Source organism: Pristiophorus japonicus, chromosome 24 (genome assembly GCF_044704955.1).
Source record: "Pristiophorus japonicus isolate sPriJap1 chromosome 24, sPriJap1.hap1, whole genome shotgun sequence".
Taxonomy (NCBI): domain Eukaryota; kingdom Metazoa; phylum Chordata; class Chondrichthyes; family Pristiophoridae; genus Pristiophorus; species Pristiophorus japonicus.
Window position 1 is genome coordinate 589,491 of NC_092000.1, and position 23,401 is coordinate 612,891.

The following is a 23,401-nucleotide window of genomic DNA, read 5'->3' on the forward strand; positions in this document are numbered from 1 at the left end:
AGTCCCAGGAATGATCGCAACTCTGACGTGTTGCCGGGCCTGGGCGCCCGGCGAATCGCCTCAGTTTTTGATTCAGTGGGTCGGATCCCGTCTGCAGCAACCCTCCTGCCCAGGAACTCGACCTCTGGGGCTAAAAACACGCACTTGGCCTTTTTCAGCCGCAGGCCTACCCGTTCCAATCGGCGTAGCACCTCCTCCAGGTTGCGGAGGTGTTCCTCAGTGTCTCGACCCGTTATAAGGATGTCGTCTTGGAACACGATCGTTCCAAGGATGGACTTGAGCAAGCTTTCCATGTTTTGCTGAAAGATAGCCGCTGCCGAACGAATGCCAAACGGGCATCTGTTGTAGACAAATAATCCTTTGTGCGTCGTGAAGATGGTCAGAAGCTTGGAATCTTGCGCCAGTTCCTGAGTCAAGTAGGCCGAAGTGAGGTCCAACTTGGTGAACAGCTTGCCACCTGCCAGCGTGGCAAAGAGGTTCTCCGCTCTCGGAAGCGGGTATTGGTCTTGCAGCGATACTCGGTTGATGGTGGCTTTGTAGTCAGCACAAATCCTAACCGAGCCATCTGCTTTGAGGACGGGAACGATGGGACTTGCCCAGTCGCTGAATTCAGCGGCCGAAATTATGCCCTCTCTGAGCAGCCTGTCCAGTTCACTTTCAATTTTCTCACGCATCACGTACGGCACCGCTCTGGCTTTGTGGTGCACTGGTCTGGCGTCCGGAGTGATGTGTATCACTACTTTAGTGCCCTTGAACATTCCGACACCGGGTTGAAAGAGTGACTCGAATTTTTGCAATACCTGCGAGTATGAACTTCACTCCACGGATGAAATGGCGTGCACATTCCCCCATTTCCAATTCATCTCAGCTAGCCAACTCCTTCCCAAAAGCGCGGGGTCATTTCCCGGAACAATCCAGAGTGGCAGCCGGTTCTGTAATCCATTATGCGTTACACCAAGTTTGCACTGCCTAGCACTGGGATGATTTCTTTGGTGTACGTCCTTAGCTGCATCTCAGTGCGTTCCAGTTTGGGCCTGCTAGCTCTGTGTGGCCATAGTCTCTGAAACTGTTGGCCACTCATGAATGACTGGCTAGCTCCGGTATCCAGCTCCATGTGCACCGGGATGCCATTCAGTAAGACTTTCATCATCATGGGTGGCGTTTTGGTGTATGAGCTGTGAACGTCAGCCACATGAACTCTCTGAACTTCAGCATCCACAGTTGTTCCCCAGGCCTCATCCTGCATTTCAGACCCCTCGTCTGGTTCCTCTGTCTCGCAGACTAGCCTCGCTACTGCCTTTTTGTACATCCTGGCCAAGTGTCCATTGACATTACAAATCCTACAGGTATAAAGCTGGAACCTGCAGCTTTTGGCAGTGTGTCTACCCCCACACCTCCAACATGAGCTGAGATTGCTGTTAACAAAAGGACTGTTCCCAGGCATTCCTCTCTGATGGCCCGTTTGGCTGTTTCTAAGCACGCTGATGGAGGGTGTTAATTGTCCCATCATGGGATGCATTGTTCCTCGTGATGGCGTGAATTGCCAATCCCCTTTCCATTGTCCCTGTTGCGGGCCCACCCTGGAGCTTGTTGCTGCCTGGGCGGTTTCGAATTGCCCTTGCCTGCCTGCGGGGTTCTGTATCACTTTTACAACATTAACTCCATGGTCAGCATGGATTTGTGAAAGGGAAATCATGCTTGACAAATCTTCTGGAATTTTTTGAGGATGTTTCCAGTAGAGTGGACAAGGGAGAACCAGTTGATGTGGTGTATTTGGATTTTCAGAAGGCTTTCGACAAGGTCCCACACAAGAGATTGATGTGCAAAGTTAAAGCACATGGGATTGGGGGTAGTGTGCTGACGTGGATTGAGAACTGGTTGGCAGACAGGATGCAAAGAGTAGGAGTAAATGGGTATTTTTCAGAATGGCAGGCAGTGACTAGTGGGGTACCACAAGGTTCTGTGCTGGGGCCCCAGCTGTTTACATTGTATATTAATGATTTAGATGAGGGGATTAAATGTAGTATCTCCAAATTTGCAGATGACACTAAGTTGGGTGGCAGTGTGAGCTGCGAGGAGGATGCTATGAGGCTGCAGAGTGATTTGGATAGGTTAGGTGAGTGGGCAAATGCATGGCAGATGAAGTATAATGTGGATAAATGTGAGGTTATCCACTTCGGTGGTAAAAATAGAGACAGACTATTATCTGAATGGTGACAAATTAGGAAAAGGGGAGGTGCAACGAGACCTGGGTGTCATGGTACATCAGTTATTGAAGGTTGGCGTGCAGGTACAGCAGGCGGTTAAGAAAGCAAATGACATGTTGGCCTTCATAGCGAGGGGATTTGAGTACAGGGGCAGGGAGGTGTTGCTACAGTTGTACAGGGCCTTGGTGAGGCCACACCTGGAGTATTGTGGACAGTTTTGGTCTCCTAACCTGAGGAAGGACATTCTTGCTATTGAGGGAGTGCAGCGAAGATTCACCAGACTGATTCTCGGGATGGCGGGACTGACCTATCAAGAATGACTGGATCAACCGGGCTTGTATTCACTGGAGTTCAGAAGAATGAGAGGGAATCTCATAGAAACGTTTAAAATTCTGATGGGTTCAGACAGGTTAGATGCAGGAAGAATGTTCCCAATGTTAGGGAAGTCCAGAACCAGGGGTCACAGTCTAAGGATAAGGGGTAAGCCATTTAGGACCGAGATGAGGAGAAACTTCTTCACCCAGAGAGTGGTGAACCTGTGGAATTCCCTACCACAGAAAGTAGTTGAGGCCAATTCACTAAATATATTCAAAAGGGAGTTAGATGTAGTCCTTACTACTCGGGGGATCAAGGGGTATGGCGAGAAAGCAGGAATGGGGTACTGAAGTTGCATGTTCAGCCATGAACTCATTGAATGGTGGTGCAGGCTCGAAGGGCCGAATGGCCGACTCCTGCACCTATTTTCTATGTTTCTATGTTTCTATGTTCATCGCAACGTTAAAACCAGGGTGATGATTGGGACGACTTTATTGAGAGACTACAGCAAAGTTATGTCACTAATGGCTGGGACAGGATTCAGCCGACAAACACAGGGCTCATCTCCTGACGGTTTGTGGATCCAGGACGTACTCCCTGATGAAGGACCTTCTAGCGCCAGAGAAGTCGGCGGACAAGACATTTGAAGAGCTCAGTAAGTTGATCGGGGAACACTTTAAACCAGCAAGCAGCATGCACATGGCGAGACACCGGTTTTACACGCACCGGCGGTGAGAAGGGCAAAGCGTTCCAGACTTCGTGGCAGATCTCCGGCGACTGCCCAGCCTATGTAAGTTCCCAGATGCATGCAGAGCGGAGATGCTGTGAGACTTTTTTTATTAAGGGCATCGGGCATGCTGGGGTTTTCAGGAAACTGATTGAGACCAAAGACTTGACCTTGGAAGCGGTGGCTCTGATAGCCCAGGCATTTATCTCGGGGGAGGAAGAGACCAGAATGATGTATGACAAAAATCTTGGCTCAAATGCGGCAAACAACCAGGGATTCAACATTGTTAACGCGGCACACAGTTCTCTAGGCAGACAAGGGCAATCGGACATGCCCCAGCATGTAGTCGAACCCAAAGGGGGAATTCAACAGAGACAATGGCTAGCTGAACAACGATTCATGCCATCGCAATGGACAATGCGGCCAGTAATGGGGCCATCAACACCAGTAATGGTGCGCTTAAGGACAGTTACAGAGACAGTCAGAGACGATCGACTGGTAATGGACCTTTTGTTTCCAACAACGGGGCCTCCAGCTCATGTTGGAGGTGTGGAGGCAAACACCCAGCCAGAGCTTGCAGGTATCAGCAATATACCTGCAGAAACTGCAACATCAGCGGTCACTTGGCGCGTATGTGCAGGAAGCCTGCAGCCAGGTTGATGTACGACGAGGACGGGCCCGATGTAAGCCCTACGAGGCCAAATGAATACTGGGGGAAATCGCTGAAAGCTGAAGTTCAGCGAGTTCATGTGGAGCACGTATACAGTTCATATACCAGAATGCCACCGATAATGATGAAAGTGCTCCTCAATGGCATCCCAGTATTAATGGAGCTAGACACGGGGGCCAGCCAGTCTCTGATGAGTATCAAACAGTTCGAAAGGTTGTGGATGTCCAAGGCCAGGAGGCCAAAATTATTGCTGATTGACGCACAGCTTCAGACATATACAAAGGAGATCATTCCGGTGCTAGGCAGCGCCACGGTAGTCGTGACCCACAAAGATTCAGAGAACAGGTTGCCACTCTGGATTGTCCTGGGGGACAGTCCCGCACTACTGGGGAGGAGTTGGCTTGCTGTCATGAACTGGAAATGGGGCGATGTCAATGCAATTTCCTCTGTGGAGCGAGTATCATGCTCACAGGTCCTGGACAAATTTGACAAATTATTTCAACCCGGCATCGGCACTTTCATGGGGGCCAAGGTAGTGATTCACATAAACCCGGACGCCAGGCCAGTACACCACAAGGCCAGAGCGGTGCCGTACGTGATGCGGGAAAAGATAGAAGGCGAATTGGACCGCCTGTTGAGGGAAGGCATCATCTCGCCAGTCGAATTCAGTGACTGGGCGAGCCCGATTGTGCCGGTGATGGGTCGGTCAGGATATGTGGTGATTACAAGGCCACCATCAATCGGGTGTCACTCCAAAACCAGTACCCGCTACCGAGAGCAGAGGACCTCTTTGCGACGCTATCCGATGGCAAACCTTTTTCAAAATTGGATCTGACCTCAGCTTACATGACCCAGGAGCTGGCGAGTGAGTCGAAGAAGCTGACCACCATCACAACATACAAGAGGTTGTTTTGAGTATAACAGATGTCCGTTCAGGATTCGTTTGGCCGCCGCGATCTTTCAGCGAAATATGGAAAGCCTTCTCAAGTCGATTCCAAGGACAGTGGTTTTTCAAGACGACATCCTCATCACGGGTCGCGATACTGAAGAACACCTGGAGGAGGTGCTACGCAGACTGGACCGGGTAGGGCTGCGACTGAAAAAGGCGAAGTGCGTCTTCTTAGCTCCAGAGGTAGAATTCCTGGGGAGGAGGGTAGCAGCAGACGGGATCAGCCCTACTGCATCCAAAACAGAAGCGATCCAGAGAGCACCCAGACCCCATAACACGACGGATCTGCGTTAGTTCCTGGGGCTCCTGAACTATTTTGGTAACTTTCTTCCCAAATTGAGCATGCTGTTAGAGCCGCTACATGTGCTCCTACGCAAAGGTCGCAATTTGGTCTGGGGGGACAGCCAGGAAAGGGCTTTTGATAGAGCACGCAATTTGTTATGCTCCAACAAACTGTTAATGTTATATGACCAATGTAAGAAACTTGTTTTAACGTGAGATGCGTCGTCCTATGGGGTCGGGTGTGTGTTGCAGCATGTGAATGCCAATGGTCAGTTACAGCCGGTAGCTTATGCCTCCAGAAGTCTGTCCCAGGCAGAAAGGGGCTACGGGATGGTAGAAAAGGAAGCGCTAGCATGTGTATATGCAGTAAAAAAAAAATGCACCAGTACCTGTTTGGCAGGAAATTTGAGCTGGAAACAGATCACAAACCCCTAACGTCCCTTTTGGCTGACAACAAGGTCATAAATGCGAATGCATCGGCCCGCATACAGAGGTGGGCACTTACGTTAGCCGCCTATGACTACACAATTCGGCACAGACCAGGCACTGAAAACTGCTCCCACTAGCCACCACTGAGGGGGCAACTGAGCATGATGCTGAGATGGTCATGGCTATTGAAGCTTTCGAAAGTGAAGGCTCACCTGTGACAACCCGTCAGATTAAAGTCTAGACAAATAAAGACCCGCTACTGTCTTTAGTTAAGAAATGTGTACTGAATGGGGACTGGGCAGCCACGTACGGGGCATGCCCTGAGAAATTTAAACCATTTCATAGGCGCAAGGATGAACTCTTGATTCAGGCCGATTGCCTACTGTGGTGAAACCGAGTAGTCATGCCCCAGGTGGGCGGAGAGGTGTTTATCAGAGAACTTCACAATGAGCACCCGAGCATTGTTATGATGAAGGCAATTGCCAGGTCACACGTTTGGTGGCCAGGGATAGACGCAGATCTGGAACTTTGTGTTCGCAGGTGCAACACGTGTGCTCAGCTGGGCAACGCACCCAGGGAAGCCCCCTTAGCCCCTGGTCCTGGCCCGCCAAGCCATGGTCACGCATCCATGTGGACTACGCAGGTCCTTTCATGGGAAAAATGTTTTTGGTTGTAGTAGACACCTACTCCAAATGGATTGAGTGTGCCATTTTAAATTCAAGCACATTCTCTGCCACGGTAGAAAGTCTACGGGCAATGTTCGCCGCCCATGGTCTGCTGGATGTTTTGGTCAGCGACAATGGCCCGTGCTTCACAAGCACTGAATTCCAGGACTTCATGGCAGGCAATGGAATCAACCATGTCAGAACGGCACCGTTCAAGCCAGCCTCAAACGGCCAGGCGGAACGAGCAGTGCAGATAATCAAACAGGGGATGCTCAGATTCCAAGAGGGTTCCCTACAAAGCCGCTTATCGCGCCTCCTGTTGGCCAATCGCTCACAGGGGTTCCACCCGCAGAGCTGCTAATGAAAAGGACGCTCAAAACCAGGTTATCCCTTATACACCCTACTATGAAAGAAATTGTTGAGAACTGGCGTCAGTCACAATGTGACTACCATGACAGGAATGCGAGGGCGCGATGTATTGATGTCAATGACCCTGTTTTTGTCCTTAATTACGCTGCAGGGCCCAAATGGCTCGCAGGCACTGTGATTGCCAAAGAGGGGAATAGGGTTTTGGTAGTTAAACTTACCAATGGACAAATCTGCCGCAAACACGTGGATCAAACTAAAAGGAGGTTCAGCAACCCCATTGAAGAAGCAGAGGAAGAACACGATGTAGAGTTCACTCCACCACAGGTGACCGAACGCCGGAACCAAGTGGAGGAGAGCCCAGTCACTGTGGGCAGTCCGGACAGGCCTGAGGCACCGCAAACAGCAGACACTCAGGCCAGCACCCAACAACCGGAGCCCCAACTCAGCGTAAACCACCAGAGAGACTTAACCTGTGATCTCAATAAAACTTTGGGGGGGAGGTGATGTCATGTATTCAACTATCATTGTAACCCATGTATAAGCTGACCTAAGTTGTACACCTTGAGAACATTGACCACAAGGGGTGAACCTGTGGGAGACACTCCTAACCTGGACTTTCCGGTATAAAAGGGGAAGCTCCACCCACCTTCATCTCTTGAGGTCTTGGTAATAAAGGTCACAGACTGACCTTCTCTCAAGTATGGGCCTCGTGTGCATCTATACTGTATAGTAAGGACATATCGACCTGATCAGCCAGCAGAACACCAATAATATTGGTGAAGTTACTTGGATAATTTTGAGTGGAATTTTTTTGGGGGAAAAACAAATTAATGTTGCATTCCAATTTCACAGGATATCAATAGGCATGAATAAAGTAGTCCTGCAAATTCAAAACCATGGGAAGCTGATCAACTTTAAGAGCTTCTGGTAACTATCCCACTCTCTACTCCAGCTGCTGCAGTGCACTCTGGTCTCTCACCCAATTGTACAATGCACCTGAAGTTCCAGGGGAACTGGCCACTAAATGCATCCTAGTGATGAGTTTTTTGTCCTGGGGCAATGCAAGCCCCCACAGAAAGCCCAGGGCGAGTGCAGAACAAATGCAAGGAACATGCCCCCAGTTTTGCATCCAGCACACACCTGGGCCACCAGTGCACGGGAGCACAAGTTTAGCCTTAATTTGGTCTTTCAGGATCATTATTATCCAAGCATCACTGTGAGCTGGAAGGTCTGTGCAAACAGCTTGTCTGGCCGCACTCTGTGCTGAGTTGACAGATCTGATTTAATCTGTTGCATGAGGCTATTTTAAGTTTGCAGAGAATGCTGATTATTTCCAGCCAGCAAATTGATGAATAGAAGCATTGCAGGCCCACTTGATCCACAGCATTAATGTGATTGTGTATTGATTCCACAGGGCGGTCTGATTAACTTCCAAAAGAGGCGCAGGGTGAGTGAACAATCGCTTTGGAAAGAATGCCCCCAGCTATGTGTGGAACCAGAGTTACTGCTAAAACTTTAATTATTTTTACACAAAAGAATGTTCAGTGAATTGATTCAAATCCAGAGTCATAGGAACAGTACCTAGAGACTCATTAAAACATAGGAACAGGAGGAGGTCATTTAGACCCCTCGAGCCTGTTCCGTCATTCAGTGAGATCATGGCTGATCTGTGACCTAACTCCATATACCTGCCATTGCCCCATATCCCTTAATATCTTTGGTTAACAAAAATCTATCAATCTCAGATTTAAAATTAACAATTGATCTATTATCAATTGCCATTTGCAGAAGAGAGTTCCAAACTACTTCTACTTGTGTGTAGAAGTGTTTCCTAACTTCACTCCTGAATGATCTGGCTCTAATGTTTAGTCTATGCCCCCTAGTCCCAGAGTCCCCAACCAGCAGAAATAGTTTTTCTCTAGCTACCTGATCAGTTCCCCTTAATATCCTGAAAACTTAGATAAAATCACCCCTAATCCTTCTAAATTCCAGGGGATACAACCAATGTTCTCCTTAAGCTGCGCAGCCGTACAGAGCTCTTGAACTCCCCCGCAGTCGTTGAGCCGGCTTGTAAATTGAAATTGTGCATGTGTGTAATTTTGAACAGGCCGTGCAGTCTGCGGAAGGGGCCACTCGGCCCCAAAAAGATTACAGGGAACATTGGATACAACCCTTGTTAGTGTAATCTCTCCTCGTAATATAACCCTTGGAGTCCATTCCGATATCATTCTGGTAAACCTACACTGCGCTCCCTCCAAGGCCAATATATCCTCCCCAAGGTGTGGGGCCAGAACTGCTCACAGTGCTCCAGGTGTGGTCTAACCAGGTCTTTGAATAACTGCAGCATAGCTTCTACCCCCTTGTACTCTAATCCTCTAAATATAAAGGTCAGCATTCCACTAGCCCTTTTGATTATTATCTGTACCTGTGCATGACATTTAATGATCTATGTACCTGGACCCACAAGTCTCTTTGGCCTTCCACTGTTTTTAGCTTTTCACTATTTAGAAAGTATCCTGTTCTATCCTTTTTAGGCCCAAAGTGGAAGACCTCACATTTGCCTACATTGAAATCCATTTGCCAGTTCTGCCCATTCGCTTAATCTATCAACATCCCTTTGTACATTTTACCCTGGCTCTTTGGTAGAGCTATCCAAATAGTCCCTGCTCTTTCCCCCTTATTTCTTACCCTCATTTTAAATCCCTCCATGGCCTTATCCCAGCCTAGCTCTATAACCTTCTCCAGCTCTGCAGCCCCTGTCCACCCCAAACTCTCCATTCCTCTGATTAAGGCCTTTCACCCCACCTATGAATAAGCAGTAACTCCATAGTTGCATGGTGAATAACCCTGCTAAACAGTCAGAAACCTAATACTTTTATGATTGTGTAAATCACCAGCTGGTGATTTATGGTCAGTTGCAAGTGGCGCTGCTCTTGGTTCTAGTAATTCCCATATTGCAGTTTTACTAAATTACTAATATTGTTCATGTAATTTCAACATTTTCTTTCAGGAATTTGAAATCCTAGCCCACATTAAACAACTCCAATCAACGTGCACCAATTATCGGTTAAATCAGAAGCCCTGGCTCATTCGATGGTTCCACAGTTATGACCTCCTGACTGACGAGCAGAGGTAACGAGGCACAAGAGGCTAATTAATCTAAAATAAGTACGTTCTGGCAGGCTATCGATGTAATTGGAGAATAACGGGCTGAACTGGGGGTGCCATGCCATCAGTTGTGGCCATGTGCCCATGTGGGGAGTTTGCCAAATTCTGTGTATGGTGGTTTTGGGCACCAACAGTGGCAGTGTGGAGTGGATGGGCCTATGGAACGTGAGGTCCTGGTGAGCACTTGCATTTTGTCAGTGCACTTCACCACTCAAGCATGGTTATTCCATGAAAGGATGAAGTCTACATTGGGTCAAGATTACAGGTGTTGAACAATCTGAATATAAATATATAACAGTGGCAAAATCAGTGGCCATGGGCAGGTGGAGGTTTGAATTGGGAGGCACAGTGATTACTCACAAACTCTGGCGCATATTTGAGGAAAAAATTCACTCACATCAGGCAATCTTTTCCTATTTTAGTTACCAGATGTCACAGGAAATTGAGCCCCTGTCGGATCTGCACCCTTCCTTCCCCAAAAGAAAAGATGGAATGGTGAAGAGACTGAGCCTGTAGGTAACCACGATCGAACATTGTGCCATAATTAATAGATTTAATATTTCATGCAGAATTTCAGTGCAAATTGTGTTTTCCTCCTGCCATAAAGTTGCTGTAGATTACAGATTCATGGGCATAGGTCACCCTCCAGGCCTCACCAAGTATGTATGACCCTAGACAAGATATTCCACTGTGGAGGGCTTCACAGCTAAAACCAACTCTGAACCTACCCAATTTCCAGCAGGAAATGGTGATCAGGAGCTGGAACCTTGGCTGATTCTGCTCCCTGATCCTGGGATGCTGAAGCCAGTTGAAATAGCTAAGTTAACAGCTATCTTAGCACAGACTGGCGATAGAACCTGGGACTTTCTCATAGACTCATAGAAATTTACAGCAAGGAAGGAGGCCATTCAGCCCATCGTGTCCGTGCCGGCCGACAAATGGCTATCTAGCCTAATCCCACTTTCCAGCTCTTGGTCCATAGCATTGTACATTACAGTTCTTCACGTACATGTCCAGGTACTTTTTAAATGTGATGACGGTATCTGCCTCTTTCAGGCAGTGAGTTCCAGATCCCCATCACTCTCTGGGTCAAATCCCCTCGCAACCTCCTACCAATTACTTTAAATCTATGTCCACTGGTTATTGGACCCCTCTGCTAAGGGAAATAGGTCCTTCCTATTCACTAGGCCCCTCATCATTTTATACACCTCAATAAAGTCTCCCTCAGCCTCCTCTGTTCCGAAGAAAACAAACCCAGTCTATCCAATCTTTCCTCATAGCTAAAATTCTTCGGCAACATCCTTGTAAATCTCCTCTGTACCCTCTCTAGTGCAATCACATCCTTCCTGTAAAGAGGCGGCCAGACCTGCAGTACTCCAGCTGTGGCCTAACTATTGTTTTATACAGTTCAAGTATAACCTCTCTGCCCTTGTATTCTATGCCTAGGCTAATAAAGGCAAGTATCCCGTATGCCGCCTTAACCACCTTATCTACCTGGCCTGCTACCTTCAGGGATCTGTGGACCTGCACTCCCAGGTCCCTTTGTTCCTCTACACTTCTCAGTGACCTACCATTTAATGTGTATTCCCTCGCCTTGTTAGCCCTCCCCAAATGCATTACCTCACACTTCTTTGGATTGAATTCCATTTGCTACTGTTCTGCCCACCTGACCAGTTCATCGATATCTTCCTGCAGTCTACAGCTTTCTTCTTCATTATCAACCACACAGCCAATTTTTGTATCATCTGCAAACTTCTTAATCATACCCCCTACATTCAAGTCCAAATCATTGATGTATGCAGGCAGAGCGTCCGATATCCGGAAACCTTGGGACTGAGGCCGTTCCCGATTTTGGGTATTTCTGGATTTCAGAACTTCTTTCCAATGTTCTGAATCCGGAAATGGGCTGGGCCGAGGTAAGGGTGGGGGTGTCGATGGCGGAGTGTGATGGGGGGGGGGCGGGTGGAGAAGAGGTCGGTGGCGGAGTGTGGGGTGGGGGGGGGTCAACAGTGGAGCGGGTCAGCGACGGAGCGGCAGTTCCAGGTCAGGGATCAGCTGTTTCGGGTTCGATAGCATCGCCGGCCGGGAAAAACCTGCGTTGAATACCTGCAAAAAAGGTAAGTTAAAGTTTCTTTTTTTTAAAATTCTTTGTAGATTTAGTAGATAAGGATTTTGTGAATTTTTATTTGGGGGAATTTTGGAGGGGGCGTTTTTCCCCCTCCCTGGGCCCAACTTGCAGTGGGAATCGGTTTAAAAAAAAAAGTCAGGATTTTGGAACTTTTTCAGGATTCCGGACGACCTCACACGGATCAGCCCGGTGTCCGGATTCCGGAACATCCCAAATTTCGGAACTCCGGATTTCAGACGGTCAACCTGTACCACAAAAAGCAAGGGACCCAGCACTGAGCCCTGTGGAACCCCACCATCACAAAAACACCCATCAACCATTACTTTTTGCTTCCTGCCTCTGAGCCAATTTTGGATCCAACTTGTCACTTTGCCCTGGATCCCATGGGCTTTTACTGTCGTGACCAGTCTGCCATGTGGGACTTTATCAAAAGCCTTGCTAAAATCCATATACACTACATCATATACACTGCCCTCATCGACCCTCCTGGTTACCCCCTCAAAAAATTCAATCAAGTTAATCAGACACGACCTTCCCTTAACAAATCCATGCTGACTGTCTAAATGAAGATTTATTCTGTCACTCAGAATTTTTTCCAATAATTTTCCCACCACTGAGGTTAGGCTGACTGACCTGCAATTACTCAGTCTATCCCTTTCTTTCTTCTTAAACAACAGTACAACATTAGCAGTCCTCCGACACCACACCTGTAGCCAAAGAGGATTGAAAAATGATCGTCAGAGCCTCTGCTATTTCCTCTATTGCTTCTCTTAATAGCCTTGAATACATTTCATCCGGGCCATTTTTCTGGGCTATATGACTCAGTACCACAACAGAGAGTGTATTTATCACTCAGTTATCTGGGTTACGACCTTCAGTCTCAACATTAAGGTGATGAGAATGATCCCAATATTCCTCTAATTAGCACCATTTACGTAATTAGGAAGAACAGATTGGTGGTGCCAACACCATGATGGGTGGGTCGTTGGGTATGCCCTTATACTTGGCACCTGAGGGGGTCAGATAGGCAAGCTTACGGGGGCAGAGGATACCGTGCCGCGAGAACCCTGCTGGCTCCATTGACTAACTCCATAGGCGATTCGCCAGGGCGATGCCAGGAATGGGAAATTGTAGTTATGAGGAGAGACCGGAGATACTGGAACTGTTTCCACTGGAGCAGAGAAGGCGGAGAGGAAATTTAATTCAGATTTTAAGATTATCAAGAGTTTTGATAGTGTCTGGGGAACGGCTATTTCCTCTGGTCGGGTGAGTTGGTGACGAGAGGGTTAGGAGAGAAATCTTTACACAGAGCGTGATTGGTGCTTTGAAACAGGGAGTGGTTGAGGCATCTTTTAAGGGAAAATTAGATCAATATTTGAAGCAGAGGAAGATTGAAGGCAATGGAATTAGTTTTGACTGCTCTAGCAAAGAGCCAGCACAGACATGATGGGCCAGATGGCCTCCTTGTTTGTTTATCCTTGGTAGCTGCCTAAAACAGGGGTTATGTCCTGTACATATGATACCTGTTTTACGAGCTATCTGCTTAACTCCGATCAGTGGAGCAGCTTCTGAGTCTTCAGGATTCGTGTTCGGAGTAGAAATATAGAAACATAGAAATTTACTGCGCAGAAGGGGGCCATTTCGGCCCATCGTGTCCGCACCGGCCGACAAAGAGCCACACGGCCCTCGGTCAGCAGCCCTGAAGGTTACATATAAACCCATGAACAATGACGGAAAGGCAAAGAGCACCCAGCCCAACCAGTCCGCCCCACACAACTGCGACACCCCTTATACTGAAACATTCTACACTCCACCCAAACTGGAGCCATGTGATCTCCTGGGAGAGGCAAAAACCTGATTAAAAACCCAGGCCAATTTAGGGAGAAAAAATCTGGGAAAATTCCTCTCTGACCCATCCAGGCGATCGACACTGGTCCAGGAGATCCCCCTGGCCGTATTCTATTCCCTGCAGTACTTACCATTATATCTGCGCCGTCCAACAAAAGGCCATCCAGTCTAATCCCAATTACCAGCTCTAGGTCTGTAACCCTGCAGGTTACTGCACTTTAAGTGCTCATCCAACCATCTCTTAAAAGTGGTGAGGGTTTTCTCATCCACCTCTCTTCCAGGCAGCGAGTTCCAGATCCCCACAACCCTCTGTGTAAAGAAGCCCCCCTCAAATCCCCTCTAAACCTTCCACCAACCACCTTAAAACTATGCCCCCTCGTAATAGACCCCTCCACCAATGGAAATAGACCCTTATTATCCACTACGTCCAGGCCCCTCAATATTTTGTACACCTCAATGAGGTCTCCTCTCAATCTCCTCTGTTTCAATGAGAACAAACCCAGCCTATCCAATCTGTCCTCATAACTAAGATTCTCCATTCCAGGCAGCATCCTAGTAAATCTCCTCTGCACCCTCTCTAGTGCAATCACATTCTTTCTATAATACGGCGACCAGAACTGCATGCAGTACTCCAGCTGTGGCCTAACCAAAGTATTATACAATTTAAGCATAACCTCCCTGCTCTTGTATTCTATGCCTCGGCCAATAAAGGCAAGCATTCCGTATGTCTTCTTAACCACCTTATCCACCTGGCCTGCTACTTTCAGGGATCTGTGGACAAGCACTCCAAAGTCCCTTTGTTCATCAACACTATTAAGTGGCCTACTGCTTAATGTGTATACCCTTTCCTTATTAGCCCTCCAAAAGTGCATCACCTCACACTTCGCTGAATTAAATTCCATTTGCCACTGCTCTGCCCATCTGACCAGTAGATTGATATCCTCCTGCAGCCCATGACTTTCCTCTTCATTATCAACCACACAATCAATTTTAGTGTTGTCTGCAAACTTCTTAATCATACTCCCTATATTCAAATCTAAATCGTTGATATATACCACAAAAAGCAAGGGACCCAGTACTGAGCCCTGCGGAACCCCACTGGAAACATCCTTCCAGTCACAAAAACATCCATCAATCATTAACCTTTGCTTCCTACCTCCGAGCCAATTTTGGATCCAACTTGCCACTTTGCCCTGGATCCCATGGGCTTTAACCTTCACGACCAGTCTACCATGTGGGATCTTATCAAAAGCCTTACTAAAGTCCATATATACTACATCGTACGCACTACCCTCATCGACCCTCTTAGCTCCTCAAAAAATTAAATCAAATTAGTCAAACACGATCTTCCCTTAACAAATCCGTGCTGACCGTCCCTAATTAATCCTTGCCTATCCAAATGCAGATTTATCCTGTCTTTCAGGATTTTTCCCAATAATTTTCCCACCACTGAGGTTAGGCTGACAGGCCTGTAATTACTCGGCCTATCCCTTTCTCCCTTCTTAAACAAGGGTACTATATTCACAGTCCTCCAATCCTCTGACACCATGCCCAGATCCAAAGAGGACTGGAAAATGATGGTCAAGACCTCTGCTATTTCCTCTTTTACTTCGCTCAACAGCCTGGGATGCATTTCATCCGGGCCTGGGGACTTATCTACTTTCAAAGCTGCTCAACCCCTTAATACTTCCTCTCTCACTATATTTATTTTGTTGTGTATCTGTAAAGCATGCACTCCCATGTTCCGCCACCAGGGAGCTCATCCCCTGAAGTCCCAAGGGATCCCAGCATCCCTTGGGAGCACTGGATATAAGCCGGCCCCTAAGGCCTGTTCCTCACCCTGGAATGTCTTAATAAAGACTGAGGTCACTGTTACTTTAACCTCCCTGTGTGCAGCCTCATCTGTGTTAGGAACACAACAACTGGCGACGAGTATACGAATCCAATGCAAAGATGCAGCAAACTGTGGGCATCCTGGAGAAGTTCTCGGAGGGTGAGGACTGGGAAGCCTATGTCGAACGGCTAGACCAGTACTTTGTAGCCAAAAAGCTGGACGGAGAAGGAAGCGCTGCAAAAAGGAGAGCGGTCCTCCTCACAGTCTGCGGGGCACCGACCTACAGCCTCATGAAGAATCTTCTGGCTCCGGTGAAATCCACAGATAAGTCGTATGAGGAGCTGTGTACACTGGTTCGAGAGCATCTTAACCCGAGGGAGTGCGTGCTGATGGTGAGGTATCGGTTCTACACGTGCCAGCGATCTGAAGGTCAGGAAGTGGCGAGCTACGTCGCCGAGCTAAAGTGACTTGCAGGACAATGTGAGTTTGATGGCTACCTGGAGCAAATGCTCAGAGACTTTTTTGTACTGGGCATTGGCCACGAGACCATCCTCCGAAAACTTTTGACTGTAGAGACACCGACCCTCAGTAAGGCCATTGCGATAGCACAGGCGTTTATGTCCACCAGTGATAACACCAAACAAATCTCTCAGCACACAAATGCTAGCAATGTTCATAAATTAACTGGAACTGTGTTTGCGAGCAGAAATGTACAGGATAGAAACCACGAGTCTGCAACTGCCAGCAGGCCTCAGGTGACCCAGATGACTCAGAGTCCCCAACAAAGGATGAATGCAAGGCAAATCACACCTTGTTGGCGTTGTGGAGGCTTCCATTCAGCCTATTCATGCCACTTCAAAGGGTATGTTTGCAAGAGCTGTGGAACAATGGGGCACCTCCAACAAGCCTGCAAACAAGCTGCAAGTTCTACAAAACCTGCTAACTACCATGTGGCAGAGGAAGATCGGTCCATGGTGAATCAAAGCAATTTCGAGCCTCAGAGGAGGCAGATGCTGAAGTACACGGGGTGCACACATTTTCGACGAAATGTCCACCTATAATGCTAAACGTAAAATTGAATGGCTTACCCGTAGCCATGGAACTGGACACTGGTGCTAGCCAATCCATCATGAGTAAAAAGACGTTTGAGAGACTGTGGTGCAACAAGGCATTCAGACCAGCCCTGAGCCCCATCCACACGAAACTGAGAACATACACCAAAGAGCTTATCACTGTCCTGGGCAGCGCCATGGTCAAGGTCACCTACGATTGCACGGTGCACGAACTGCCACTCTGGATTGTCCCGGGCGATGGCCCCACACTGCTTGGAAGGAGCTGGCTGGGCAAAATCTGCTGGAACTGGGATGACCTCCGAGCGCTATCACATGTCGATGAGCCTCATGTACCCAGGTTCTCAACAAATTTCCTTCCCTTTTTGAGCCAGGCATTGGAAGCTTTTCCGGGGCGAAGGTGTGGATCCACTTGGTCCCAGAGGCATGACCCATTCACCACAAGGCGCGAGCGGTACCTCACATGATGAGGGAGAGAGTGGAAATCGAGCTGGACAGGCTGCAATGCGAGGGCATCATCTCCCCAGTGGAATTCAGCGAGTGGGCCAGCCCGATTGTTCCAGTACTCAAAAGTGATGGCACGGTCAGGATTTGCGGCGATTATAAAGTAACTATTAATCGTTTCTCGCTACAGGACCAATACCTGCTACCTAAGGCAGACGACCTATTTGCGACGCTGGCAGGAGGCAAGATGTTCACCAAGCTCGACCTGACTTCGGCCTACATGACGCAAGAGCTGGAGGAGTCTTCGGAGGGCCTCACCTGCATCAACACGCTCAAGGGACTGTTCATCTACAACAGATGCCCGTTTGGAATTCGGTCGGCTGCGGCGATCTTCCAGAGAAACATGGAGAGCCTACTCAAGTCGGTACCACACACGGTGGTCTTTCAGGACGACATATTGGTCACGGGTCGGGACACCGCCGAGCACCTACAAAACCTGGAGGAGGTCCTCCAGCAACTGGATCGTGTAGGGCTGCGGCTGAAGAGGTTGAAATGCGTCTTCATGGCAACAGAAGTGAGTTTTTGGGGAGAAAGATCGCGGCGGATGGCATTCGGCCCACAGACGCCAAGACAGAGGCTATCAGGAACATGCCCAGCCCACAGAACCTCACGGAGCTGCGGTCGTTCCTGGGACTCCTCAACTATTTTGTTAACTTCCTACCAGGGTTAAGCACCCTTTTAGAGACCCTACATGTGTTATTGCGCAAAGGTGAGAACTGGGTATGGGAAAAAAACCAAGTAATTGTTTTTGAGAAAGCCAGAAACATTTAATGCTCCAACAAGCTGCTTGTATTGTATAACCCGTGTAAAAGACTTGTGCTAGCATGTGACGTGTCGTCGTACGGAGTCGGGTGTGTATTACAACAAGCTAATGTTGCGGGGAAGTTGCAACCTGTCGTCTATGCTTCCAGGAGCTTGTCTAAGGCTGAGAGGGCCTACAGCATGATTGAGAAAGAGGCATTAGCATGTGTGTTCAGGGTAAAGAAAATGCATCAATACCTGTTTGGCCTCAAATTTGAGCTGGAAACCGATCACAAGCCCCTCACAGCCCTGTTCGCTGAAAACAAGGGGATAAATAGTAATGCCTCAGCCCACATACAAAGGTGGGCACTCGCGCTATCAGCGTATAACTATACCATCCAGCACAGGCCAAGCACCGAGAACTGTGCGGATGCTCTCAGTCGGCTGCCATTGCCCACCACGGGGGTGGAAATGGTGCAGCCTGCAAACTTGTTGATGGTGGCGCAGCCCGCAGACTTGTTGATGGTCATGGAAGCATTTGAAAATACCAAGATCCTCTGCTGTCCCTAATAAAAAACTGTGTACTGCATGGGAGCTGGGCCGGCATCCCTGTTGAAATGCAAGAGCTAATCAAGCCATTCCAGCGGCGAAAGGATGAGCTGTCCATTCAGGCAGACTGCCTGTTGTGGGTTAACCGCGTAATGCTACCAAAAAAGGGCAGGGAGACGTTCATCTCGGATCTCCACAGCACACACCCGGGTATAGTAATGATGAAAGCGATAGCCAGCCCACGTGTGGTGGCCCGGTATCAACTCTGACTTAGAGTCCTGTGTACGGCAATGCAGCCTATGTGCTCAGTTGAGCAACGCACCCAGAGAGGCACCACTAAGTTTGTGGTCCTGGCCCTCCAGACCATGGTCGAGGATCCATGTCGTTTCTCGGTAAAATGTTCCTGGTGGTGGTGGATGCTTTTTCAAAATGGATTGAATGTGAAATAATGTCGGGAAGCACCGCCACCACCACCATTGAAAGCCTGAGGGCCATGTTTGCCACCCACGGCCTGCCTGACATACTGGTCAGTGACAACGAGCCATGTTTCACCAGTGCCGAATTTAAAGAATTCATGACCCGCAATGGGATCAAACATGTCACCTCGGCCCCGTTTAAACCAGCCTCCAATGGGCAGGCAGAGCGAGCAGTACAAACCATCAAACACAGCCTTAAACGAGTCATAGAAGGCTCACTCCAAACCCGTCTGTCCCGAGTACTGCTCAGCTACCGCACGAGACCCCACTCACTCACAGGGGTGCCCCCGGCTGAGCTACTCATGAAAAGGACACTTAAAACCAGACTCTCGCTGGTTCACCCCAACCTGCATGATCAGGTAGAGAGCAGGCGGCAGCAACAAAATGTAAACGATGGTCGTGCCACTGTGTCACGGGAAATTGATCTGAATGACCCTGTGTATGTGCTAAACTATGGACATGGTCCCAAGTGGATCGCGGGCACGGTGATAGCTAAAGAAGGGAAAAGGGTATTTGTAGTCAAACTAGACAATGGACAAATTTGCAGAAAGCACCTGGACCAAACGAGGCTGCGGTTCACAGACCGTCCTGAACAACCCACAGCAGACACCACCTTTTTCGAGCCCACAACACACACCCAAAGGATCAACGACACCACCCCGGACCAGGAAATCGAACCCATCACGCCCAACAGGCCAGCAAGGCCAGGCTCACCAAGCAGCCCTGCAGGGCCAACAACACGCCAGACCAGCGAGGACACAGCCAACACACCAGAACAGACATTTGTACCGAGGCGGCCCACCAGGGAAAGAAAGGCTCCCGACCGCCTCACCTTGTAAATAGTTTTCACTTTGACTTTGGGGGGGTGAGTGATGTTGTGTATCTGCAAAGCATGCACTCCCATGTTCCGCCACCAGGGAGCTCATTCCCTGAAGTCCCAAGGGATCCCAGCATCCCTTGGGCGCACTGTATATAAGCCGGCCCCTAAGGCCTGTTCCTCACTCTGGAGTGTCTTATTAAAGACTGAGGTCACTGTTACTTTACCCTCCCTATGTGCAGTCTCATCTGTGTTAGGAACACAATATATTTCATCCAGAATATAGAAACATAGAAAATAGGTGCAGGAGCAGGCCATTCAGCCCTTCTAGCCTGCACCGCCATTCAATGAGTTCATGGCTGAACATGAAACTTCAGTACCCCCTTCCTGCTTTCTCGCCATAACCCTTGATCCCCCGAGTAGTAAGGACTTCATCTAACTCCCTTTTGAATATATTTAGTGAATTGGCCTCAACTACTTTCTGTGGTAGAGAATTCCACAGGTTCACCACTCTCTGGGTGAAGAAGTTTCTCCTCATCTCGGTCCTAAATGGCTTACCCCTTATCCTCAGACTGTGACCCCTGGTTCTGGACTTCCCCAACATTGGGAACATTCTTCCTGCATCTAACCTGTCTAAACCCGTCAGAATTTTAAACGTTTCTATGAAGTCCCCTCTCATTCTTCTGAACTACAGTGAATACAAGCCCAGTTGATCCAGTCTTTCTTGATATGTCAGTCCCGCCATCCCGGGAATCAGTCTGGTGAACCTTCGCTGCACTCCCTCAATAGCAAGAATGTCTTTCCTCAAGTTAGGAGACCAAAACTGTACACAATACTCCAGGTGTGGCCTCACCAAGGCCCTGTACAACTGTAGCAACACCTCCCTGCCCCTGTATTCAAATCCCCTCGCTATGAAAGCCAACATGCCATTTGCTTTCTTAACCGCCTGCTGTACCTGCATGCCAACCTTCAATGACTGATGTACCATGACACCCAGGTCTCGTTGCACCTTCCCTTTTCCTAATCTGTCACCATTCAGATAATAGTCTGTCTCTCTGTTTTTACCACCAAAGTGGATAATCTCACATTTATCCACATTATACTTCATCTGCCATGCATTTGCCCACTCACCTAACCTATCCAAGTCACTCTGCAGCCTAATAGCATCCTCCTCGCAGCTCACACTGCCACCCAACTTAGTGTCATCCGCAAATTTGGAGATACTGCATTTAATCCCCTCGTCTAAATCATTAATGTACAATGTAAACAGCTGGGGCCCCAGCACAGAACCTTGCGGCACCCCACTAGTCACTGCCTGCCATTCTGAAAAGTACCCGTTTACTCCTACTCTTTGCTTCCTGTCTGACAACCAGTTCTCAATCCATGTCAGCACACTACCCCCAATCCCATGTGCTTTAACTTTGCACATTAATCTCTTGTGTGGGACCTTGTCGAAAGCCTTCTGAAAGTCCAAATATACCACATCAACTGGTTCTCCTTTGTCCACTTTACTGGAAACATCCTCAAAAAATTCCAGAAGATTTGTCAAGCATGATTTCCCTTTCACAAATCCATGCTGACTTGGACCTATCATGTCACCATTTTCCAGATGCACTGCTATGACATCCTTAATAATTGATTCCATCATTTTACCCACTACTGAGGTCAGGCTGACCGGTCTATAATTCCCTGTTTTCTCTCTCCCTCCTTTTTTAAAAAGTGGGGTTACATTGGCTACCCTCCACTCCATAGGAACTGATCCAGAGTCAATGGAATGTTGGAAAATGACTGTCAATGCATCCGCTATTTCCAAGGCCACCTCCTTAAGTACTCTGGGATGCAGTCCATCAGGCCCTGGGGATTTATCGGCCTTCAATCCCATCAATTTCCCCAACACAATTTCCCGACTATTAAAGATTTCCCTCAGTTCCCCCTCCTTACTAGACCCTCTAACCCCTTTTATATCCAGAAGGTTGTTTGTGTCCTCCTTAGTGAATACCGAACTAAAGTACTTGTTCAATTGGTCTACCATTTCTTTGTTCCCCGTTATGACTTCCCCTGATTCTGACTGCAGGGGACCTACGTTTGTCTTTACTAACCTTTTTCTCTTTACATACCTATAGAAACTTTTGCAATCCACCTTAATGTTCCCTGCAAGCTTCTTCTCGTACTCCATTTTCCCTGCCCTAATCAAACCCTTTGTCCTCCTCTGCTGAGTTCTAAATTTCTCCCAGTCCCCAGGTTCGCACACCTCCTCTATAGAAGTATCTGCATTACCCCTTTCCTTTGTGAAAACAGATGCAAAGTATTCGTTAATAACCTTATAACCTTAATAATCTTCCACCTCTACACAAAGATTACCCTCATGGTCTCTAATAGGCCCTACCCTTTCTTTAGTTATCCTCTTACTCTTAATGTATTTATAGAACATCTTAGGGTTTTCTTTAATTTTACTGGCCAAGAATTTCTCGTGCTCTCTCTTAGCATTCCTAATATCATTTTTAATTTTGCCTCTTAACTTTCTATATTCCTCTAAAGATTCTAAAGGATTTAGCCGTTGATATATGACATAAACATCCCTTTTTTTCTTAATCCTCCCCTGTAAGTCCCTAGACATCCAGGGGGGTCTAGAATTATTTTTCCCAGCCTTTTTCTCTAAGGGCACATGTTTGGCCTGAGCATTCCGGATCTCCTCCTTGAATGCCTCCCACTGTTCCGACACTGATTTACCCACAAGTAGCTGTTTCCAGTCCACTATGGCCAAAGCGCTCCTTAACTTAGCAAAGTTAGCTTTTCCCCAATTCGGAACTTCTTTTCCAGGCCTATCCTTGTCCTTATTCATAACCAAGTTGAATCTGACTGAATTATGATCACTAGCACCCAAGTGCTCCCCCACTAATACCCCTTCAACCTGCCCAGCTTCATTCCCCAAAACTAAATCCAAGACCGCCCCCTCTCGTGTTGGGCGTGCTACATACTGACTAAAAAAGTTCTCTTGAATGCATCTCCAGAATTCTGCACCCTCTATAACCTTCACAATATTTGTCCCAATCAATATTTGGATAGTTAAAATCCCCTACTATTACTACCCTATGGTTTTTAGACTTCCCAGCAATTTGCCTACATATTTGCTCCTCTATCTCCCTCCCACTGTTTGGTGGTCTATAATACACGCCCAGCAGTGTGATCGACCCTTTTTTATTTTTCAATTCGACCCATATGGCCTTATTTGATGATCTCTCTAACATATCATCCCTCCTCACCGCTGTAATAGTTTCTTTAATCAGTACTGCAACCTCCCCCCGCCCTTTTTACCCCCTCTTTATCTTGTCTAACTATCCTGTAGCCAGGAATATTGATCTGCCAAACCTGCCCCTCTTTCAGCCATGTTTCTGTAATGGCTATAATGTCATACTCCCAAGTGTCTACCTGTGCTCTTAGCTCATCTGCCTTATTCGCTATACTCCTTGCATTAAAGTATATACCATTCAGCACAGGAAGACCCCCTTGCTTACTACATACTGAACCCTGTTTCCTCTGTCTTACAGATTCGCTTTCTAGATTCTTGCTATCCAACTTCTGCTTTACTTCCTTCCCTTTTGGATTCATTCTCAGGTTCCCATCCCCCTGCCAAGTTAGTTTAAACTCTCCCC

At 47.9% G+C, this 23,401-nt stretch overlaps 1 protein-coding gene across 3 annotated transcripts in view; it reads left to right on the top strand.

The window, feature by feature from the left end:
• Positions 1–23,401, top strand: part of LOC139237862 (ral guanine nucleotide dissociation stimulator-like 1) — a 95,939-nt gene that overhangs the window by 44,586 nt on the left and 27,952 nt on the right. For all 3 annotated transcript variants that reach the window (XM_070867093.1, XM_070867095.1, XM_070867094.1), the window contains 3 exons: positions 8,028–8,060; positions 9,624–9,745; positions 10,204–10,293. In XM_070867093.1, coding sequence (XP_070723194.1) covers positions 8,028–8,060; positions 9,624–9,745; positions 10,204–10,293 — 245 coding nt within the window. The remainder of the gene's footprint in view (positions 1–8,027; positions 8,061–9,623; positions 9,746–10,203; positions 10,294–23,401) is intronic.